The sequence below is a fragment of the Oncorhynchus nerka genome, linkage group LG9b, assembly GCF_034236695.1.
Source record: "Oncorhynchus nerka isolate Pitt River linkage group LG9b, Oner_Uvic_2.0, whole genome shotgun sequence".
In the NCBI taxonomy this organism is placed as follows: domain Eukaryota; kingdom Metazoa; phylum Chordata; class Actinopteri; order Salmoniformes; family Salmonidae; genus Oncorhynchus; species Oncorhynchus nerka.
Genome location: NC_088424.1, coordinates 2,545,886 through 2,562,824, shown reverse-complemented (window position 1 = coordinate 2,562,824; position 16,939 = coordinate 2,545,886). Strand labels below are relative to the sequence as shown.

The window sequence follows — 16,939 nt, the reverse complement described above, 5'->3', positions numbered from 1 at the left end:
TTTGTCGAATGGTCATTGCTGCCCACCAGATCTTCCCACCGGTAGGTGTCAGTCACTTTCCGGTTAGTTGTCTGGTACACCTCTTGTATGCCAACGAAGAAGGAACGTGTCGGTCCCACTAGACCTCTCAGCAAGGTGTCTGAACCACCACCGCTGTCGAGGCAAGCCTCCCCGAATACATCCTCTCCCTAGGCCTCGATAAACTTCTCCCACCGTTAGTAGCCCCATTTCTCAACCATGGCGACGAGTGCGAAGCGAAAGCAAGAGGAGACTCATCTCAAGATGCTTCGGGAAATGACTAGCCAACCCCCGAATAGGAAGTGCTTTGATTGCGACCAGCGCGGCCCGACTTATGCCAACATGACAGTGGGTTCCTTCGTCTGTACCACCTGTTCTGGCATCTTGTAAGTACTGTGTTGATTCTATGGTTGTGTTTTTATGTGGGCTTGTTTTTAAAGCAAAAGGACGCTCTTTATTACGTGTTTTGGTGGTTTAGCCTAACGCTGGCAAGCTCCCCAACTCGGCAGGTAAATGCTATCCGACGTTAGCGCGAGGCCATTTGTTGGGCTGGGTCGCAAGCCCATGCTTTGTTGTAAAGGAGGGGTCTCAATTCCCAATCTTTAGAAGGTCAATATTCAGTTCCATACCTAGCTTGGCAACTAACTAAAGGATTGTTTGTGCCGAAAGTACTTGTCTGATAAAAGGCTAATATTTGACCAGTGTGTCAAAACGGCACGTCACCGCACCGGCGAACCTATTTCCCAATAATCTCGTCTATACTGTAGGCGTAGTTTGGGACATCCGTTGCTCACGCCTATATGTGTATAGATCGAGCAGGGATTGGCAGTCTTCGGGGGGCCTGATTGTTGACACACTTTTTGCTCCAACTCCTGCTAAAACACCTTACTCCAATAATCAACTAATCAAGGTATTCAGTTTAGAATGCAATTCTGTTTAATCAGGTGTGTTAGTTATAGGGCTGGGGGGAAAGTGACAAAAATCAGGCCCCCAGGGATTGTAGTTTTCCATCCCTGAGATAGAGGAAGTGTATAAGTGCCAGACAGACACTGTCTTGTAGAATACATGAAATGGGACAGTAGGTCAAGTAATGCAAATGATATGGTTCAGAGACCACAATAGGAAAGGACTTCTAACAAGACCACAACTGATGCCACAAGCGATAATCTCACGTCATATGTGAAGGCTAGGCACATGAATGCATAGCCTTATGAGTCATATAATGACTTTCACTGGTGGTTTTCACTTTTGGGATGTGCCATCTGATTTCAATCACTTTTTGACCTCTTTTGGACATGAATGCCAAAACATATAGGAGATGGAGTTTCCCAAAGTGAACCCTTTTTGCATACCCCACCCTTCCATGAAATATCCATGTCTTCATCACTGGACAATATACATGTTTGAGTTTGATATAATTCAAAAGCTCACAAACATATTTTTTAACATTTTAACATAAATTATCTAAATGCATAAACTTGTTTTTTCCCCACATGTAGCTTAGACCTTATTTGACATCATCTGATGTGTTTGTTAGGCCTGCTAAAGGTTGAAACAGCATGCTATTGGGTGTCATGGTTTGCCAGATAAATGTACTAAAATGTGAATAAAATAGAAATGTAATCTTTGAATGGTAGCACAAAGATGGTTTGGAGGTCCACACCTCAGAATGTTGACTTGAATGGGAATATCAGTTTTAAATTATACTGTCAATCTTCCATAGGAAACCTATGGAAATCATAGAAATGTAGATAAAATAATAGACATTCCAATTTAAGTTGACATTCTACGCTGGGGGGACTGGTGGCCATCTTTGTGGTAGTAATTGGAAGTAAACATTAGAATTTCAATTATGTACCAGCTAATTTGCAGTGGTCTGACGAGAGAAATCCATTCTATGAATGTCTATGATTGAAATTACACCCGCCCTGTATTCAACAGTATGCTGTGTCTCAACAGATAGCGGGCACAATACAAACACCTCAGCTTATGTAAAATATGGTTAAAGCATATGCAAAAAATGAGTTGTTTTTGATAATTGCTGCTAAAGGATAAATAGTTTGACATCCCTGTTTATATTTTCCAGTGTTAAAGACATTGATGCAAAATGGGGCAACTTTGAGCACCTCTATCTCCTAAATGTTTTGGCATTCAGGTTCAAAAAGTCACTCTCTGGCCACTTCTACCATGGGCAAATATATATGACAAGTTTTGTTCAAATATAAAGGGGTGCGGTCAAAAAGTGATTGAAATCAAATGGAACAACCCTTTTGACAGTGAATGTCAGTAAATGCACAGTTTAGCTGTGAGTGTGCAGTCATGTTGTGCCTGGTCTTTGTAAACTGAATGACACCGAATACATACCCCTCCACTCCCAACTAGACGAGGGCTGAATCCCCCCCACAGAGTGAAGTCCATCTCTATGACCACCTTCACGCAACAGGAAATCGAATTCCTACAGAAACACACCAACGAGGTAATGACATGAGGTCAAGTAATGTACTAAGAAATGTGCACTTCAACCCTAGTGATCTGCAGGGAGTGCAGGTTTTTATTCCAGTTTAGCACTAACAAATCCAATTCATTCAAAGGTATTGATGATTAGTTGAGTCAGATGTGTTTGTATTGGGCTAGAACAAAATCCGGCTTACCCTGTGGGTCCCTAGGACCAGCATTGGAAAAACACTGGATTAGTGTCTTTATGCATGTCTGTCTCCTCATGTCTGCTTTCTTTATTTGAGGTTTTTTTGTTTCTCTCTAGGGAGTTTATTGGCATTCCTTTTTCTCTCTCGCGCTCTCTCGCCACACCCTCTCCCCAAACATTTTCTCTACTCTAGGTTTGTAAACACATCTGGTTGGGGCTGTACAATGACCGGACATTGGTTGTTCCAGACTTCCACGAACCACAGAAAGTAAAAGAATTCCTCCAGGAAAAGTACGAGAAAAAAAGATGGTGAGATGCTTCTTTTTGGTTCATTCATCTGTTCACTGAACTTCACTCACTTGCTTTCTATTGTGTTGTGTGAACTGAACATCTTCAAAAGCAGAATAATTTGATTTGCAGATCCGACAGTTTCTATTGTGCTGTATTAATGTAAAATCACACTCGGAGCTCATTTTTACATGTGAAAATGATTTCACCTTGGGAACTCCCCATCGATTCTATTTTTATTCATGGTTGTGTGCACACAGGTACGTCTCTCCAGACCAGGCTAGAACGGTAGCCACAGCCCAGGCTTCCAAGTCGGGCACCTCAGCCAGCAGCACCCCGGAGGTCCAGCCCCTGAGAACCCTGCAGCTTAACAAGACCCCCCCAACGCGTCAGGTATTTCCCAATCTTCTTTCCTAACATATGACGTAATACATTTCAGGCTAATGTGCTTTTGAGTCATTTCCTAACATATGGGGAAATCCATTTTAGGCTGATGCAAAATCCCTTTTTTTACTTCCATAGGTATTTGTAGAAGTGCACAGAAAGTGGCTTTTTAGACCTGAATGCCAAAACATTCAAGAGATAATGGTGTTCAAAGTTGACACATTTTGCATACTCCACCATACATCCATGTCCTCATCACTGGAAAATATATATGGTTGAGATTGATAATATTTAAGAGTTTACAAACACCGTTGTCAAACTATTTTGTTGTCTTCCAAAAAAACTAAAATGTTCTGGGTTTTTTACGTCAAATTTTCAACATGATAAATTGGTTTCACATATGTTGTAGCTTAGACTCTATTTTACATCATCTAGGTTTTGTTTTGTGCCCGCCATCGGTTGAGATACAACATGCTCTTGAATACAGGGTGGATGTCATGTTTTGGCTGATAAATGTACGAAAATAGGAATCATTTGGAAATGTCAACTTTCAAATGGTACCACAAAGATGGTTGGAGGTCCACACATCAGAGAATGTTGACTTGAATGGGAATATCTGTTTTAAATTATACTGTCAATACTTCATAGGAAAACTATTGAAATCATAGAAATATAGATAATAGAATAGACCTGACAATTTAACGCTAGAATCGCCGGGCCTTAGTTATAGTAAATGATACAGTCCAGTAACAGCTTATCTTTAGAAAGTATAATGTAAAAGAAGGATAGAAACCCTCAGGGTGCCGCGGTCAAATTATTTAGTATAAACATAAGTGCTAATGCTGATAAATAGATATAAGACAAATGTATATGTACCTTGACAAATATATATTCATGACAAGATATGAAAAAAAGGAGGCATTTATTGATTGTCTCGGGCCCTGTATTGTGGGCCCTTAACCGTGCCTTTACGCGTGAATCAATCTCGTCTTCTCATATCTATGCTCCCAATTTTACATTATTCTAAATGAATTCAACCTCTTGTCTTCACCCTCCTTATCATTCAGTTAGGCCTAATTTGAATTCTGTTGAAGTAATGTGCACAATTATCCGTTTCTGTCATCCACGCATCCATTTAACCTACGTCATTCATTCGGTGAGGAGAGAGAGAGAGACATTCGTGCCTGGCTAGGTACCAACGTCCTACAGCGCATTTACCTTGGAATAGGTGTGGAGAGAAAACAACTGGTATAAAGCTCTAAGTACTGTACTTCTGTTTGTTTTAATCACATTCTGACAACTGAGCAATGTAAAATACAGACATTTAGGAAAAGTCAGGGAAGGAGCAGTACGTTGCTTTTTTCTACCCCAATTTGTTTTATTTATTTACAAAATCATCTGTGGCCGTTGGCATTAGCGGTTCTAGTGTTGACATTCGACGGTGGTCGGACCGGTGGTCATCTTTTGTTGTAGTGATTCAAATTATACTTGTACCAGCTAATTTGCAGTGGTCTGAAGGGATGGGTCCATTCTATTATTTCTGTGATTGAAATGAAACCCACCCCGTATTTAAGAGCATGTTTCAACTGATGGTGGGTACAACACAAAGTCAGATGATGTGAAATAGGGTCTAAGCTACAGTACAACATTAGCAATTTTAGATACTTTATTAAAGGTCTAAAATTTTGTTTATTTTCAAACCCTCTGGTCATTATAAAATAGGGGCCCTGTCTTTCAAAGATCATTCGTAAAAATCCAAATAACTTCCCAGATCTTCATTGTAAAGGGTTTACACACTGTTTCCCATGCTTGTTCAATGAACCATAAACAATTAATGAACATGCACCTATGGAACGGTCGTTAAGACACTAACAGTTCAGACGGTAGGCAATTAATGTCACAGTTATGAAAACTTAGGACACTGAAGAGGCCTTTCTACTGACTCTGAAAAACACAAAGAAAGATGCCCAGGGTCCATGCTCATCTGCGTGAACGTGCCTTACGCATGCTGCAAGGAGGCATGAGGAGTGCAGATGTGGCCAGGGCAATAAATTTCAATGTCCGTACTGTGAGACGTCTAAGGCAGAGCTTCAGGGAGACAGAACGGACATCTGATCGTCCTCGCAGTGGCAGACCACGTGTAACAACACCTGCACAGGATCGGTACATCCAAACATCACACCAGCGGGTAAGGGACAGGATGGCAACAACAACTGCCCGAGTTACACCAGGAACGCACAATCCCTCCATCAGTGCTCAGACTGTCCGCAATAGGCTGAGAGAGGCTGGACTGATGGGCTTGTAGGCCTATTGTAAGGCAAGTCCTCACCAGACATCACCGGCAACAACGTTGGATATGGGCACAAACCCACAGTCTCTGGACCAGACAGGACTGGCCACTGACGAGTCACGGTTTTGTCTCACCGTGGGTGATGGTCAGATTTGCGTTTATCATTGAAGGAATTAGCTTTACACTGAGGCCTGTACTCTGGAGCGGGATCGATTTGGAGGTGGAGGGTCCATCATGGTCTTGGGGGGGGGGTCACAGCATCATCGGACTGAGCTTGTTGTCATTGCAGGCAATCTCAACACTGTGCGTTACAGGGAAGACATCCTCCTCCCTCATGTAGTACCCTTCCTGCAGGCTCATCCTGACATGAACCTCCAGCATGGCAATGCCACCAGCCATACTGCTAGTTCTGTGCGTGATTTCCTACAAGGCAGGAATGTCAGTGTTCTGCCATGGCCAGCGAAGGCCCCAGATCTTAATCCCATTGAGCACGTCTGGGACCTGTTGGATCGGAAGCTGACGGCTAGGGCCATTCCCCCAGAAATGTCCAGGAACTTGCAGGTGCCTTGGTGGAAGAGTGGGGTAACATCTCACAGCAAGAACTGCCAAACCTGGTGTAGTCCATGAGGAGGAGATGCACTGCAGTACTTAATGCAGCTGCTGGCCACACCAGATACTGACTGTTACTTTTTGTCCCCCCCCCTTTGTTCAGGGACACACTATTCAATTTCTGTTAGTCACATGTCTGTGGAACTTGTTCAGTTTATGTCTCAGTTGTTGAATCTTGTTATGTTCATACAAATATTTACACATGTTACGTTTGCTGAAAATAAACGCAGTTGACAGTGAGAGGACGTTTCTTTTTTGCTGAGTTTAAAAGTCAATGGGCGCAACCCCATGTCCCCAGTTATTTTTCTTTAAAGCATGCTGTCATTCTTCATGCCCTTTCATCTCTCTCCCTCCCTCCCTCTGCCAGTCGCCGGTGGTGGTTCGCTCCCAGGCCTATCCTATAGTTCAGGAGAAGAAGTTTGACCTCCTATCTGACCTGGGTGGAGACATCTTTGCCACTCCGCCCTCTCAGGCTGCCAGCAACTCCAACTTTGCCAACTTTGCACATTTCCCGAGCCAGTCAGGTAATGAGTGGGAATGGCCTTCACTCAAACTAACTTCAGTTTCAGCCAAATTTCCACTTAGTCGTGCAATAATGTCAATGGGTGACTAAGTGAAAATTTTACTCAAATGGCAGTTCATGAGTTTCCCAGTATTGAGTTGATTCGAAATGTTTGTCTTCAATGAGACAACATCATATCTTGAGGGCTTGGAAATGATCAGTTATAAAGAGTAGTGTAAGAAGACTTAACACGTTATTATAATGTGTTTGTGTTAAATCATTGTCATCTGCCCCCCCTCCCATGTACCATAATGACATTATGATTTCCTCATTCCTCACGTTGTCAGTGTTTCGTTTCCTCCTCTGTGGTTTGCAGTGGCTCAGGTTAGCTCAAACGCCGACTTTGCCAACTTTGAGGCGTTTGGCAACTCTGGAGTACCTTCACATTTCAGCACCTCACCCCCCTCACAGTCCTTTGCATCAGGTACCCCTGGGTCCCATTCTCATACATTCCCTCTTATTTACATTATATCTGTTCCAAGCCCAACAGGGGCACAGCATGTTATCTTATTTTTGTGTGTTAGTGTCCATGTCCATTGCCATGTGTGTATATTGACCCCCGTGTATGTCTCTCTCGCTCTCTGTAGGGCGAGGTGTCCCAGTGCCGTCGGTGGCCGGTGCTGTACCGGCTCCGTCCCAGCTGGGCACTTCAGCAGAGGACCGCTACGCTGCTCTTGCTGAGCTGGACAACGAGCTGAGCTCTTCGGCCCCCACAGGGAGCAGTGTCCAGGGGTGAGAGACAGACGCCACTTCAAAACTTGGCACTAAAATTAGGTTTTAGATATGCACAAACTAACACTGCCTCTGGATCTTGCTAAAAAGTGTTTTTTTATGATTCAATGAGATAACAAATTGATTCATGTTATGTATTTATGTGAATCTAGGAATATGTTTGGAGCTGTGTTGGGAACCTCGCCTGCCCAGACTCAGTCAGTATTACCCAGCATGCATGTGCAGCAAGGCTTTGGAGGTGAGTGGATTGTGTTACATATTCCTGAACATTGAGTTCTGAAATGGGTGACCCTCAAATGTAATGAAAACATGATGTAATGTCCTGTTTCAGCCATCCCGTCCAATAATCCATTTGTTGCCGCCGCCCCGGATATGGCCACCAACCCCTTCCAGACTAATGGTATAGCACCGGCCGCAGGTGTGTGTGTGAGAGAGAGAGAGAGAGAGCACGTGAAAGTACATAAATACATGCATAACGTGTGTGTGTGGTTGAAGTCAGAAGTATGAACACAAGCATGCTTAAAGGACATGTTTCGGCCTCTGCCAGTGAATGCGTGTCAATTTGTCTGAAATAGCATTGTTTGATATCAGTAGCTACTGTACATTGAAAGGTACGGTTGTGTTTGTGGTACTCACTCCGCCCTCCACTCTCTCTCTGTGTTTCGTAGCCTCGTTTGGCACAGGCTCTATGAGTATGCCTGCTGGCTTTGGGAACCCCTCCTCTTACTGCCTCCCGACCAGTTTCAGTGGGACATTCCAGCAGCCCTTCCCTGGCCAGGCCCCTTGCCCTTACACCCAGCCGGGGGCCTACCACCCCCAGCAACCCAATGGTAAGTAGTGTGCCCTCTTCTCCTTAGTAGTCTCACCCATACCACAATATAGTTTGGACTTTACTTCAAAGCTGTGATTTCCCCACCCCCTCCCCCCACCAAATATTGTGTTTTGACTCACCAAATGTTTCACATTTTCTTGTGGGCCTCCACTATAAACAAAGGTCGTTTTTCTGGCAGGTATCCCTGTAACAACGGTAAATGTAAAAACTTTTCTGTTTGAAATAACTTGTAGATTTTTTTCTTATGTAATAAAACCAGTAAATGTTAAAGCTAGCTGGTAATCGTAATAAATTGTGGAATGATAAAGAGAACTTTAGCTGCTAAATCTAAACATGTCATCTACAATAGTTCCCTGCTAATAATTAGTCGCTAAAGAAGTCCCCAGGGCGTCACAAAATGGTCGCCAGAACGTTGTCATAGTCCCCTTGGCGGTCTTGTCTAGTTCCCGGTTGGTCCCGGGGACGACACTGGGGATATTTTTTAGGACGTTCTTTGGTTCTTTATGTCATAGTCCCTGGGTTTTTTTTTGTCTAGTTCCTGGTTTGTCCGGGGGAACGTCACCTGATTCTCAAATAAACGTATATTATATTTTGTTCAGTATAGTTTGTATTGAGCTGGATGGTTGCTGGTGTTACTGACTGTGTTAGTTCTGTGCAGCACATGACTTTGATAGCCTCTACTGAACTGAAGCCAAGGTTGTTAGCTTGTGTTACCTTGTAAAGGCAGTCTTCAGGTTTCATGCAAGGTTACTCAACATGTTCATTTCACACCAATTGCCCTGGTGCCATCCAGATCGGCCAAACCGATTTGAAATCGTTCGAATACTTTGGGTGTTTGCTTGAGCTTTCCTAGAGTGCCGGATTAATGGTTTTAGCACTAGTCCATGTCCATAAAAACAAGGGAAATAACACCGACATTATTATTACATGATCAGTTGAAGTTGTGGTTCATGAAATAAAGTTGCTACTGAACTGATGACCTGACATAATAACCACCGGATAACATAATAAGCTTGATTTAATAAGGATAAAATAAAGTGGTGTGTGAGTGAGTGAGACTATGCATGTGTGTACATTTCAATGTGTGCTTGTGAGTGTCTATGTATTCCTGTATGAGTTGTTTGTGTTGTGATTGGCACTAGGTATGTGGTGGTATGTGCATCAAATTGAGGGTAGTAGTACAAAACATTGATTTTGGTATGTTATTACATGTTTGGTTGAAGTTATTACATTATTCATGAAGTTGTTACTCACCGGTTAATGTAATAACCACCGGTTAACGTAAAAAACTTTACAATTTAGCAGAAAAAGTCAACTTTACCGTTCAACATTTTATTACGTTTACCAGCAAGTTGTTACATTTACCAGGTTTATTTCAGCCAGATTTTTTTCTCTGCATGGACAGGCCCTGGTGGATACCCAGTCTACGGGCAGACCAAGCCCTCCATGACCCCCTTTGGGCAGCTCATGGCTGGGCCGGGGATGACCAATAACCCATTCATGGTGAGCAGTTCGTAGCTTGTGTGTGCGTTTCCAGATCATGTTGTGGGACCGAAGGATGCATTGTGGTCTTTAATAGTAATATTTGTAATACCAGTGTGAAACACTTTGTGACATAACACATACAGGTCTGAACACATACAATTTACATGCACATGCAACACCTATGTGGGCGGTCACCCATGCAGCTGCGCTCTCTCTGCTATCTTCATGGATGAGTTTGGAAGTCATGCTGATAGTGATGTTATTTTACGATATTGATGAACCATTTGTTTTGAACCAGGCGGGAGCCCCGGCTGGATCCTACCCCGCTGGAGGCTCTTCCACCAACCCCTTCCTGTAGCGCGCCTATCTCCTCGGCAACACCACCAGAGGGCAGCATGCAGCACCTATTCAATGCACCGGCTCCGTCACACCCTGTGATGTGAACGTACAGTTCTGAAACTCTGAATTTAAGTTTTTATTAAAAGCTTAGTTTATGACATTATAAAGGACTATGGGATTTGGGACTGCCATGGAATGATGCCCTTGGACTAAATACATTCTCTATACATTTTATTTTTTTTGTTCATTTGACAGCTCTTTATTGTGCATATCGGCATTTGTAATCACATTAAAATACAAGGTATAATAAGGACTTGACATGGTTGGGCAATATTATGGATGTGCCACTATGTTTTTACCAGTGTGTTTATAGGATAACAATCAGGGTTGTATACAAGTCTAGGAGGGAACTGAGGTGACGTGAAGAGTTTTTGCCTCGAATTATGTGAATTATCAGGCTGGCAGAGGAGATATGCACCTAATTCTATTTGAGGGGCTACTGATGGTCAAATTCAGTATAATTTAATTCCGTGTAAAATAAACTATGTAATGTGTAACGGTTTCAATGGGCATGACGCCTCTGCCTATAGGTATGGCATCCGGGAAAGGGACTTTTATTTGGTCCATAATTAATACCACTATTACTGCACGTGGCCCTGTTCTTCTTAGGCTCAAAACACCATAGTGCTATCCCAAGGCGTTGCAACAGCATTTTGCCTAGCGGTTTACAAAACCGTTGAATAACCTTGAATACAACCCAGGTCTTTTAGCCTTACTCTTTTTTTATTTGTTACTGGGATAAGTCCAAGTGTAACAACAGCCCAAACACACTAACGTTAGCTAGTTTTGAGTCCGTTTGGAAAGGAACAAATGCCTGGTAAAAAAAGCATGAGACCCCAAACTCCGGCACTAGCCGTTTTGATGACAGGCAGGTGTCTACTGCAGCACAAAACGAGAGGAAAGGAGAGTAGGGAATAGAGAGGAAAGGTTCTTGTGCTCTCAGCGAGCCCTCTCCATGTAACCTGACACGCATGTGTGTATAAAACACCTGAGAAGTTTGTTTTTATTTGGAGAGATGGTTACTTGTGGCACCCAATCACTTTTAATGAATTTAATCGTTACTTGCCATTACAGGAATATGTAAGTCAATGTGTACATATATAAATATATGTATAAATATTAAAGATTTTTAACTACAATATGCTTTTCATTCAAATGTTTTCATTTAGAATTCCCTATGCCCATTACGTAACGATGCGGGGGTAAAATCACAGGGGAAGCCAAAAAAAGCCACATTACAAATTATGTGTTGTGATAATTGCGTTGTTTGCTTTATAACCTGTTAGTTCATATGCCTTGCGACAGTGATAGGCCTATATGCAGGGCATTCGGAAAGTATTCAGACCCCTTGACTTATTCCACATTTTATTACCTTTATTGCCTTATTCTAAAATGAATTACATTTTTCCCTCAATCTACACCATAATGACAAAGCAAAAACAGGTTTTTAGACATTTGTGAAAATGTATAAGTATTCAGACCCCTATGTTGAAGCACCTTTTGGCAGGGATTACAGCCTGTTGTCTTCTTGTGTATGATGCTACAAGCTTGGAACACCTGTATTTGGTGAGTTCCTTCCATTCTCTGCAGATCCTCTCAAGCTCTGTCAGGTTGGATGAGAAGTGTCGCTGCACAGCTATTTTCAGGTCTCCAGAGATATTCGATCGGGTTGAAGTCCGGGCTCTGGCTGGGCCACTCAAGGATGTTCAGAGATTGTCCCTAAGCCACTCCTGCATTGTCTTGGCGTGTGCTTGTGGTCGTTGTTCTGTTGGAAGGTGAACCTTCGCCTCAATCTGAGGCCCTGAGTGCTCTGGTGCACAAGGATCTCTCTTTACTTTGCTCCGTTCATCTTTACCTCAATCCTGACTAGTCTCCCAATCCCTGCCACTGAAAAACATCCCCACAGCATGATGCTGCCACCACCATGCTTCACCATAGGGATGGTACCAGGTTTCCTCCAGACGTGACACTTGCCATTCAGGCCAAAGAGTTTAATCTATGTTTCATCAGACCAGAGAATCTTGTTTCTCATAGTCTGAGAGTCCTTTTACTGAGGAGTGGCTTCCGTCTGGCCACGCTACCATAAATGCCTGATTTAGTTGTCCTTCTGGAAGGTTCTCCCATCTCCACAGAGGAACTCTGAAGCTCTAATTTTTGGTCACCTCCCTGACCCATCTCCCCTGAAAGTTAAGTTTAGGACAACAGCTCTAGGAAGTTGTCTTGGTGGTTCCAAACTTCTTCCATTTAAGAATGATGGAGGCCACTGTGTTCTTGGGGACCTTCAATGCTGCAGAAATGTTTTGGTACCCTTCTCCAGATCTGTGCCATGACACAATCCTGTCTCGGAGCTCTCCAGACAATTCCTTCGACCTCATGGCTTGGTTTTTGCTCTGACGTGCACTTTGGGACTTTATATAGACAGGTGTTGCCTTTCCAAATCCTGTCTAATCAATTGAATTTTACACAGGTGAACTCCAAGTTGTAGAAACATATCAAGGATGATCAATGGAAACAGGATGTTCCTGTGCTCAATTTCGAATCTCATTGCAAAGGGTCTGAATACATGTAAATAAGGTATTTCTGGTTTTTATATATATACATTTCTAAAAACCTGTTCACTTTGTCATTATATTGTGTGTAAATTGATAGACATTTTTTTATTTAGTCAATTTTAGTATAAGGCTGTAACGTAACAAAATGTGAAAAAGTCAAGGGGTCTAAACTTTCCGAATGCTGTGTGTGTGTATACATACAGTATCTACTCATTCAAGTTATTATTATTTTTACAATTTTCTACATTGTAGAGTAATAGTGAAGACATCAAAACTATGACATAACACATGGCATCATGTAGTAACCAAAAAAGTGTTATACAAATATAATTTAGGTTTTAGATTCTTCAAAATAGTCACCCTTTGCCTTGAGGACAGCTTTGCACTCTTGGAACAGTCCTCTACTCTCCAAATTCATCAAAGGAATGTGCTTTGTCTCAAAATACCTTTTTTCCCACTGGAACTCTAACACGTTCAAAAGTGAATACTGGAACACTATAATGTAGAATGTGGGGAATGGTCAGAGGCAATCTATAGAACACTTGTTTTGTGATGTAATTAAAAGTGTTATAAAGGAAATACTGTAACTTGGAAAGTATACCCACTACATAGATGAAGTTTCCAAACTATGGGTTGTGCATGTAATATGAAAATTATGAAATTAAGTGTTGAACTTTTTATGGCTGTAGGGGCAGTATTGAATAGCTTGGATGAACGGTGCCCATATCAAACGGCCTGCTCCTCAGTCATAGTTGCTATTATTTACATATTATTATTAGTATTGGATAGAAAACACTGACGTTTCTAAAACTGCTTGAATGATGTCTGAGTATAACAGAACTCATATTGGCAGGCAAAATCCTGAGTTGAAATCAAAACAGGAAGTCAGAAATCTGAGCTTGTATGTTTTAACCATAGTCTCCAATTAAATCCCCTTCAGATATGAATGATGTTGCACTGCCTAGGGGTTCCACTATATGTCAACCATCAATAGAAATTATAATGAGGCTTCTATGTTGTTGTGGGAGTGAATGAGAGCAGAATATATGAGATGTCCATCAAGCAGACATTTTGTGATCGCGCTTTTTCCTCATGGTAGTCACTTGCGTTCCATTGCTCATGAAGACAAGAAGGAATACTGCGGTTGGAACTTTATTAAAGCTATATGTTAAAAACATCCTAATAATTGATTCTGTACTTAGTTTGAAATGTTTCTTCGACCTGTAATATCACTTTTTGAAGTTTTTGTCCGATATAACGCTGACCATAATTAGCGTTTGGATATGTATACCAAACATGCTAACAAAATAAGGTATTTGGACATAAATAACGGACATTTTTTGAACAAAACAAACATTTATTGTGGACCTGGGATGCCTGGAGTGCTTTCTGATGTAGATCATCAAAGGTAAGGGAATATTTATCATGTAATTTCTTGTTTATGTTGACGCCCTCTTTGCGGCTGTGTTGTTTTTACTTTTGAGCGCCGTCTCAGATTATTGCATGCGTTTCTTTTTCCGTAAAGCTTTTTTGAAATCTGACACAGCGGTTGCATTAAGGAGAGGTATATCTATAATTTCATGTATATAACTTGTATTATCATCTACATTTATGATGAGTATTTCTGTTGAATGATGTGGCTATGCAAAATCACTTGATGTTTTTGGAACTAGTGAATCTAACGCACCAATGTAAACTCAGATTTGTTTATATAAATATGAACTTTATCAAACAAAATATGCATGTATTGTGCAACATGAAGTCCTATGAGTGTCATCTGATGAAGATAATTCAAGGTTAGTGATTCAATTTATCTTTATTTCTGGTTTTTGTGAATGCTATATTTTGCTGGAAAATGGCTGTGCTTATTGTGGTTTGGTGGAGACCTAACATAATCGTTTGTAGTGCTTTCGCTGAAAAGCCTATTTGGAATTGGACACTTTAGTGGGATTAACAACGAGAATAGCTTTAAAATGATATAAGGCACATGTATGTTTTAGGAATTGTAATTATGAGATTTCTGTGGTTTGAATTTGGCGCCCTCTATTTTCACTGGTAGTTGTCATATTGATCCCGGTATCGGGATTGCAGCCATAACAGGTTTTTAAGAGAGGGATGTGATTTGAGAAGTTATAAGAGAGAGAACTTTGCACCGTGAGTAATCCCCATGCCCGAAGTGAGGTCCGGGAGCGTGCCAGCCTGCCAGACCCACCCCTTTCGAGAAAAAGAGAGGTCCGGGAGCGTGCCAGCCTGCCAGACCCACCCCTTTCGAGAAAAAGAGAGGTCCGGGAGCGTGCCAGCCTGCCAGACCCACCCCTTTCGAGAAAAAGAGAGGTCCGGGAGCGTGCCAGCCTGCCAGACCCACCCCTTTCGAGAAAAAGTGAGGTCCGGGAGCGTGCCAGCCTGCCAGACCCACCCCTTTCGAGAAAAAGTGAGGTCCGGGAGCGTGCCAGCCTGCCAGAGAAAAATGCAGTGGTGGAAAATGTACCCAATTTCCATACTTGAGTAAAAGTAAAGATTCCTTAATAGAAAATGACTCAATTGAAAGTCACCCAGTAATACTACTTGAGTAAAAGTTTTTGGTTTTAAATATACTTTAGTCTCAATAGTAAAAGTATGAATCATTTAAAATGTCTGATATTAAGCAAACCAGACTGCATAATTTTCTTGTTTTTTAAATTTACGGAAAGCCAGGGCACACTTCATCAGTCAGATATCATTTACAAAATGAGCCCGCCAGATCAGAGGCAGTAGGGATGACCAGGGATGTTCTCTTGATAAGTGTGTGAATTAGACACTTTTCATGTCCTGCTAAGCATTCAAAATGTAACGAGTAACTTTGGGTGTCAGGGAAAATGTATGGAGTAAAAAGTGCATAATTTTCTTTGAGAATGTAGTAAAGTAAAAGTTGTCAAATATAAATAGTAAAGTAGTTACGTAGTACTTTAAAGTATTTTTACTTAAGTACTTTACACAACTGGAAAAATGTATAAATGATGGGTTATGAATTAACACTGCAGACCAAAAAAGCGTGCAGCTCCAGCTGTGTGTTTAAAATGGTTAGAACTTTGAATCTCAGATGATAAACTCACCTTCCGGACAATCAATGGTATGTCTGATTAGCTGTCCTAAGTAAAGTATCTTTGAAAGTGAATTTAAGTAGGACCATCCTGTTACTCTGCTCAAACCATTGTATTACACTACTCTCATCACCCCACTGGGGAACCATCGATACGGCTGGCTCAGAGATGGAAACTCGACTCTGTGATTCGGACTCGAGTTGCACTTAAGCTGCAAAGAAAATGACTTAAGACTTGACTTAGACTCGGGATCAATTGACTTGACTTGGACTCTAGATGAAAGACTCATGAACAATGCAAGTCAGTACTGGGATAAGTTTTAGTTGTGCGTCCTGTCAGATAACATGGAACAGGCTGCGTTGTAACACAGAAAGTAGTTTAATACAGAGGGCTGAAAAACGTTCTAGAACGTCTGTGTCATTTCTACGTCACTGGTACTACAGCTTAACAGTTGTAATCATCAACAATTTCATCATGTGGGGAAGCTTTTGTTCTTAAATTTGGTTACAAGAACCTGAAGTATAATGCCAGTACTCTACTGTCACTCAACTATCATCTGCAAAGTATACTGAGCACAAGTAGTCACCTAGTCTAGTAAAAGCACTGCAGCCGATTCCAGGGGGTGTTTGTGAATGTCAGAATGGGCACTCGGATGAACAGGCAACAACTTCCATGTGGTGACAATGTACACTACCGTTCAAAAGTCACTTAGAAATGTCCTTGCTTTCCATGAAAACATACATGAAATTAATTGGAAATAATATAGTCAAGACTTTAACAAGGTTATAAATAATGATTTTTTAATTGAAATAATAATTGCGACCTTCAAACTTTGCTTTCGTCAAAGAATCCTCCATCTGCAGCAATTACAGCCCTACAGACCTTTGGCATTCTAGTTGTTAATTTGTTGAGGTAATCTGAAGAATACCAGCTGACTGCTTCTTCCCTAAATAGTTCTTGCATAGTTTGGAGCTGTGCTCTGGGTCATTGTCCTGTTGTAGGAGGAAATTGTCTCCAATTAAGCGCCGTCCACGGGGTGTGGCGTTGCACAATGGAGTGATAGC

General features: G+C 41.7%; 1 protein-coding gene across 3 annotated transcripts; it reads left to right on the top strand.

Annotated features, from left to right (window-relative positions):
• The first annotated feature begins 84 nt into the window (after positions 1-84).
• On the top strand, positions 85-11,382 carry LOC115114104 (arf-GAP domain and FG repeat-containing protein 1-like). Of its 3 annotated transcripts, none has more exons than XR_010461753.1 (12): positions 85-404; positions 2,401-2,494; positions 2,856-2,971; positions 3,211-3,343; positions 6,601-6,757; positions 7,112-7,219; positions 7,383-7,527; positions 7,680-7,765; positions 7,859-7,945; positions 8,196-8,357; positions 9,739-9,862; positions 10,143-11,382. XR_010461753.1 is itself a non-coding variant. In XM_029642091.2 (12 exons), the coding sequence occupies exons 1-12, from the start codon at positions 238-240 to the stop codon at positions 10,200-10,202; spliced, it is 1,395 nt and encodes a 464-aa protein (XP_029497951.1). In that variant the 5' UTR covers positions 85-237; the 3' UTR covers positions 10,203-11,382. The 3 variants fall into 3 exon arrangements, 2 of the variants coding, with proteins under 2 accessions (XP_029497951.1, XP_029497950.1); XM_029642091.2 differs by having other exon boundaries at positions 7,859-7,927; positions 9,765-9,862; XM_029642090.2 differs by having other exon boundaries at positions 9,765-9,862.
• Positions 11,383-16,939: the final 5,557 nt, after the last annotated feature.

Excerpts from the sequence above, each read along its gene's own strand:
- LOC115114104 (XM_029642090.2), top strand. The coding sequence starts at position 238 with ATGGCGACGAGTGCGAAGCGAAAGCAAGAGGAGACTCATCTCAAGATG. Across the intron at positions 7,946-8,195 it reads TGGTATAGCACCGGCCGCAG|CCTCGTTTGGCACAGGCTCT; the intron begins GTGTGTGTGTGA and ends TGTGTTTCGTAG. Across the intron at positions 8,358-9,764 it reads CCACCCCCAGCAACCCAATG|GCCCTGGTGGATACCCAGTC; the intron begins GTAAGTAGTGTG and ends CTGCATGGACAG.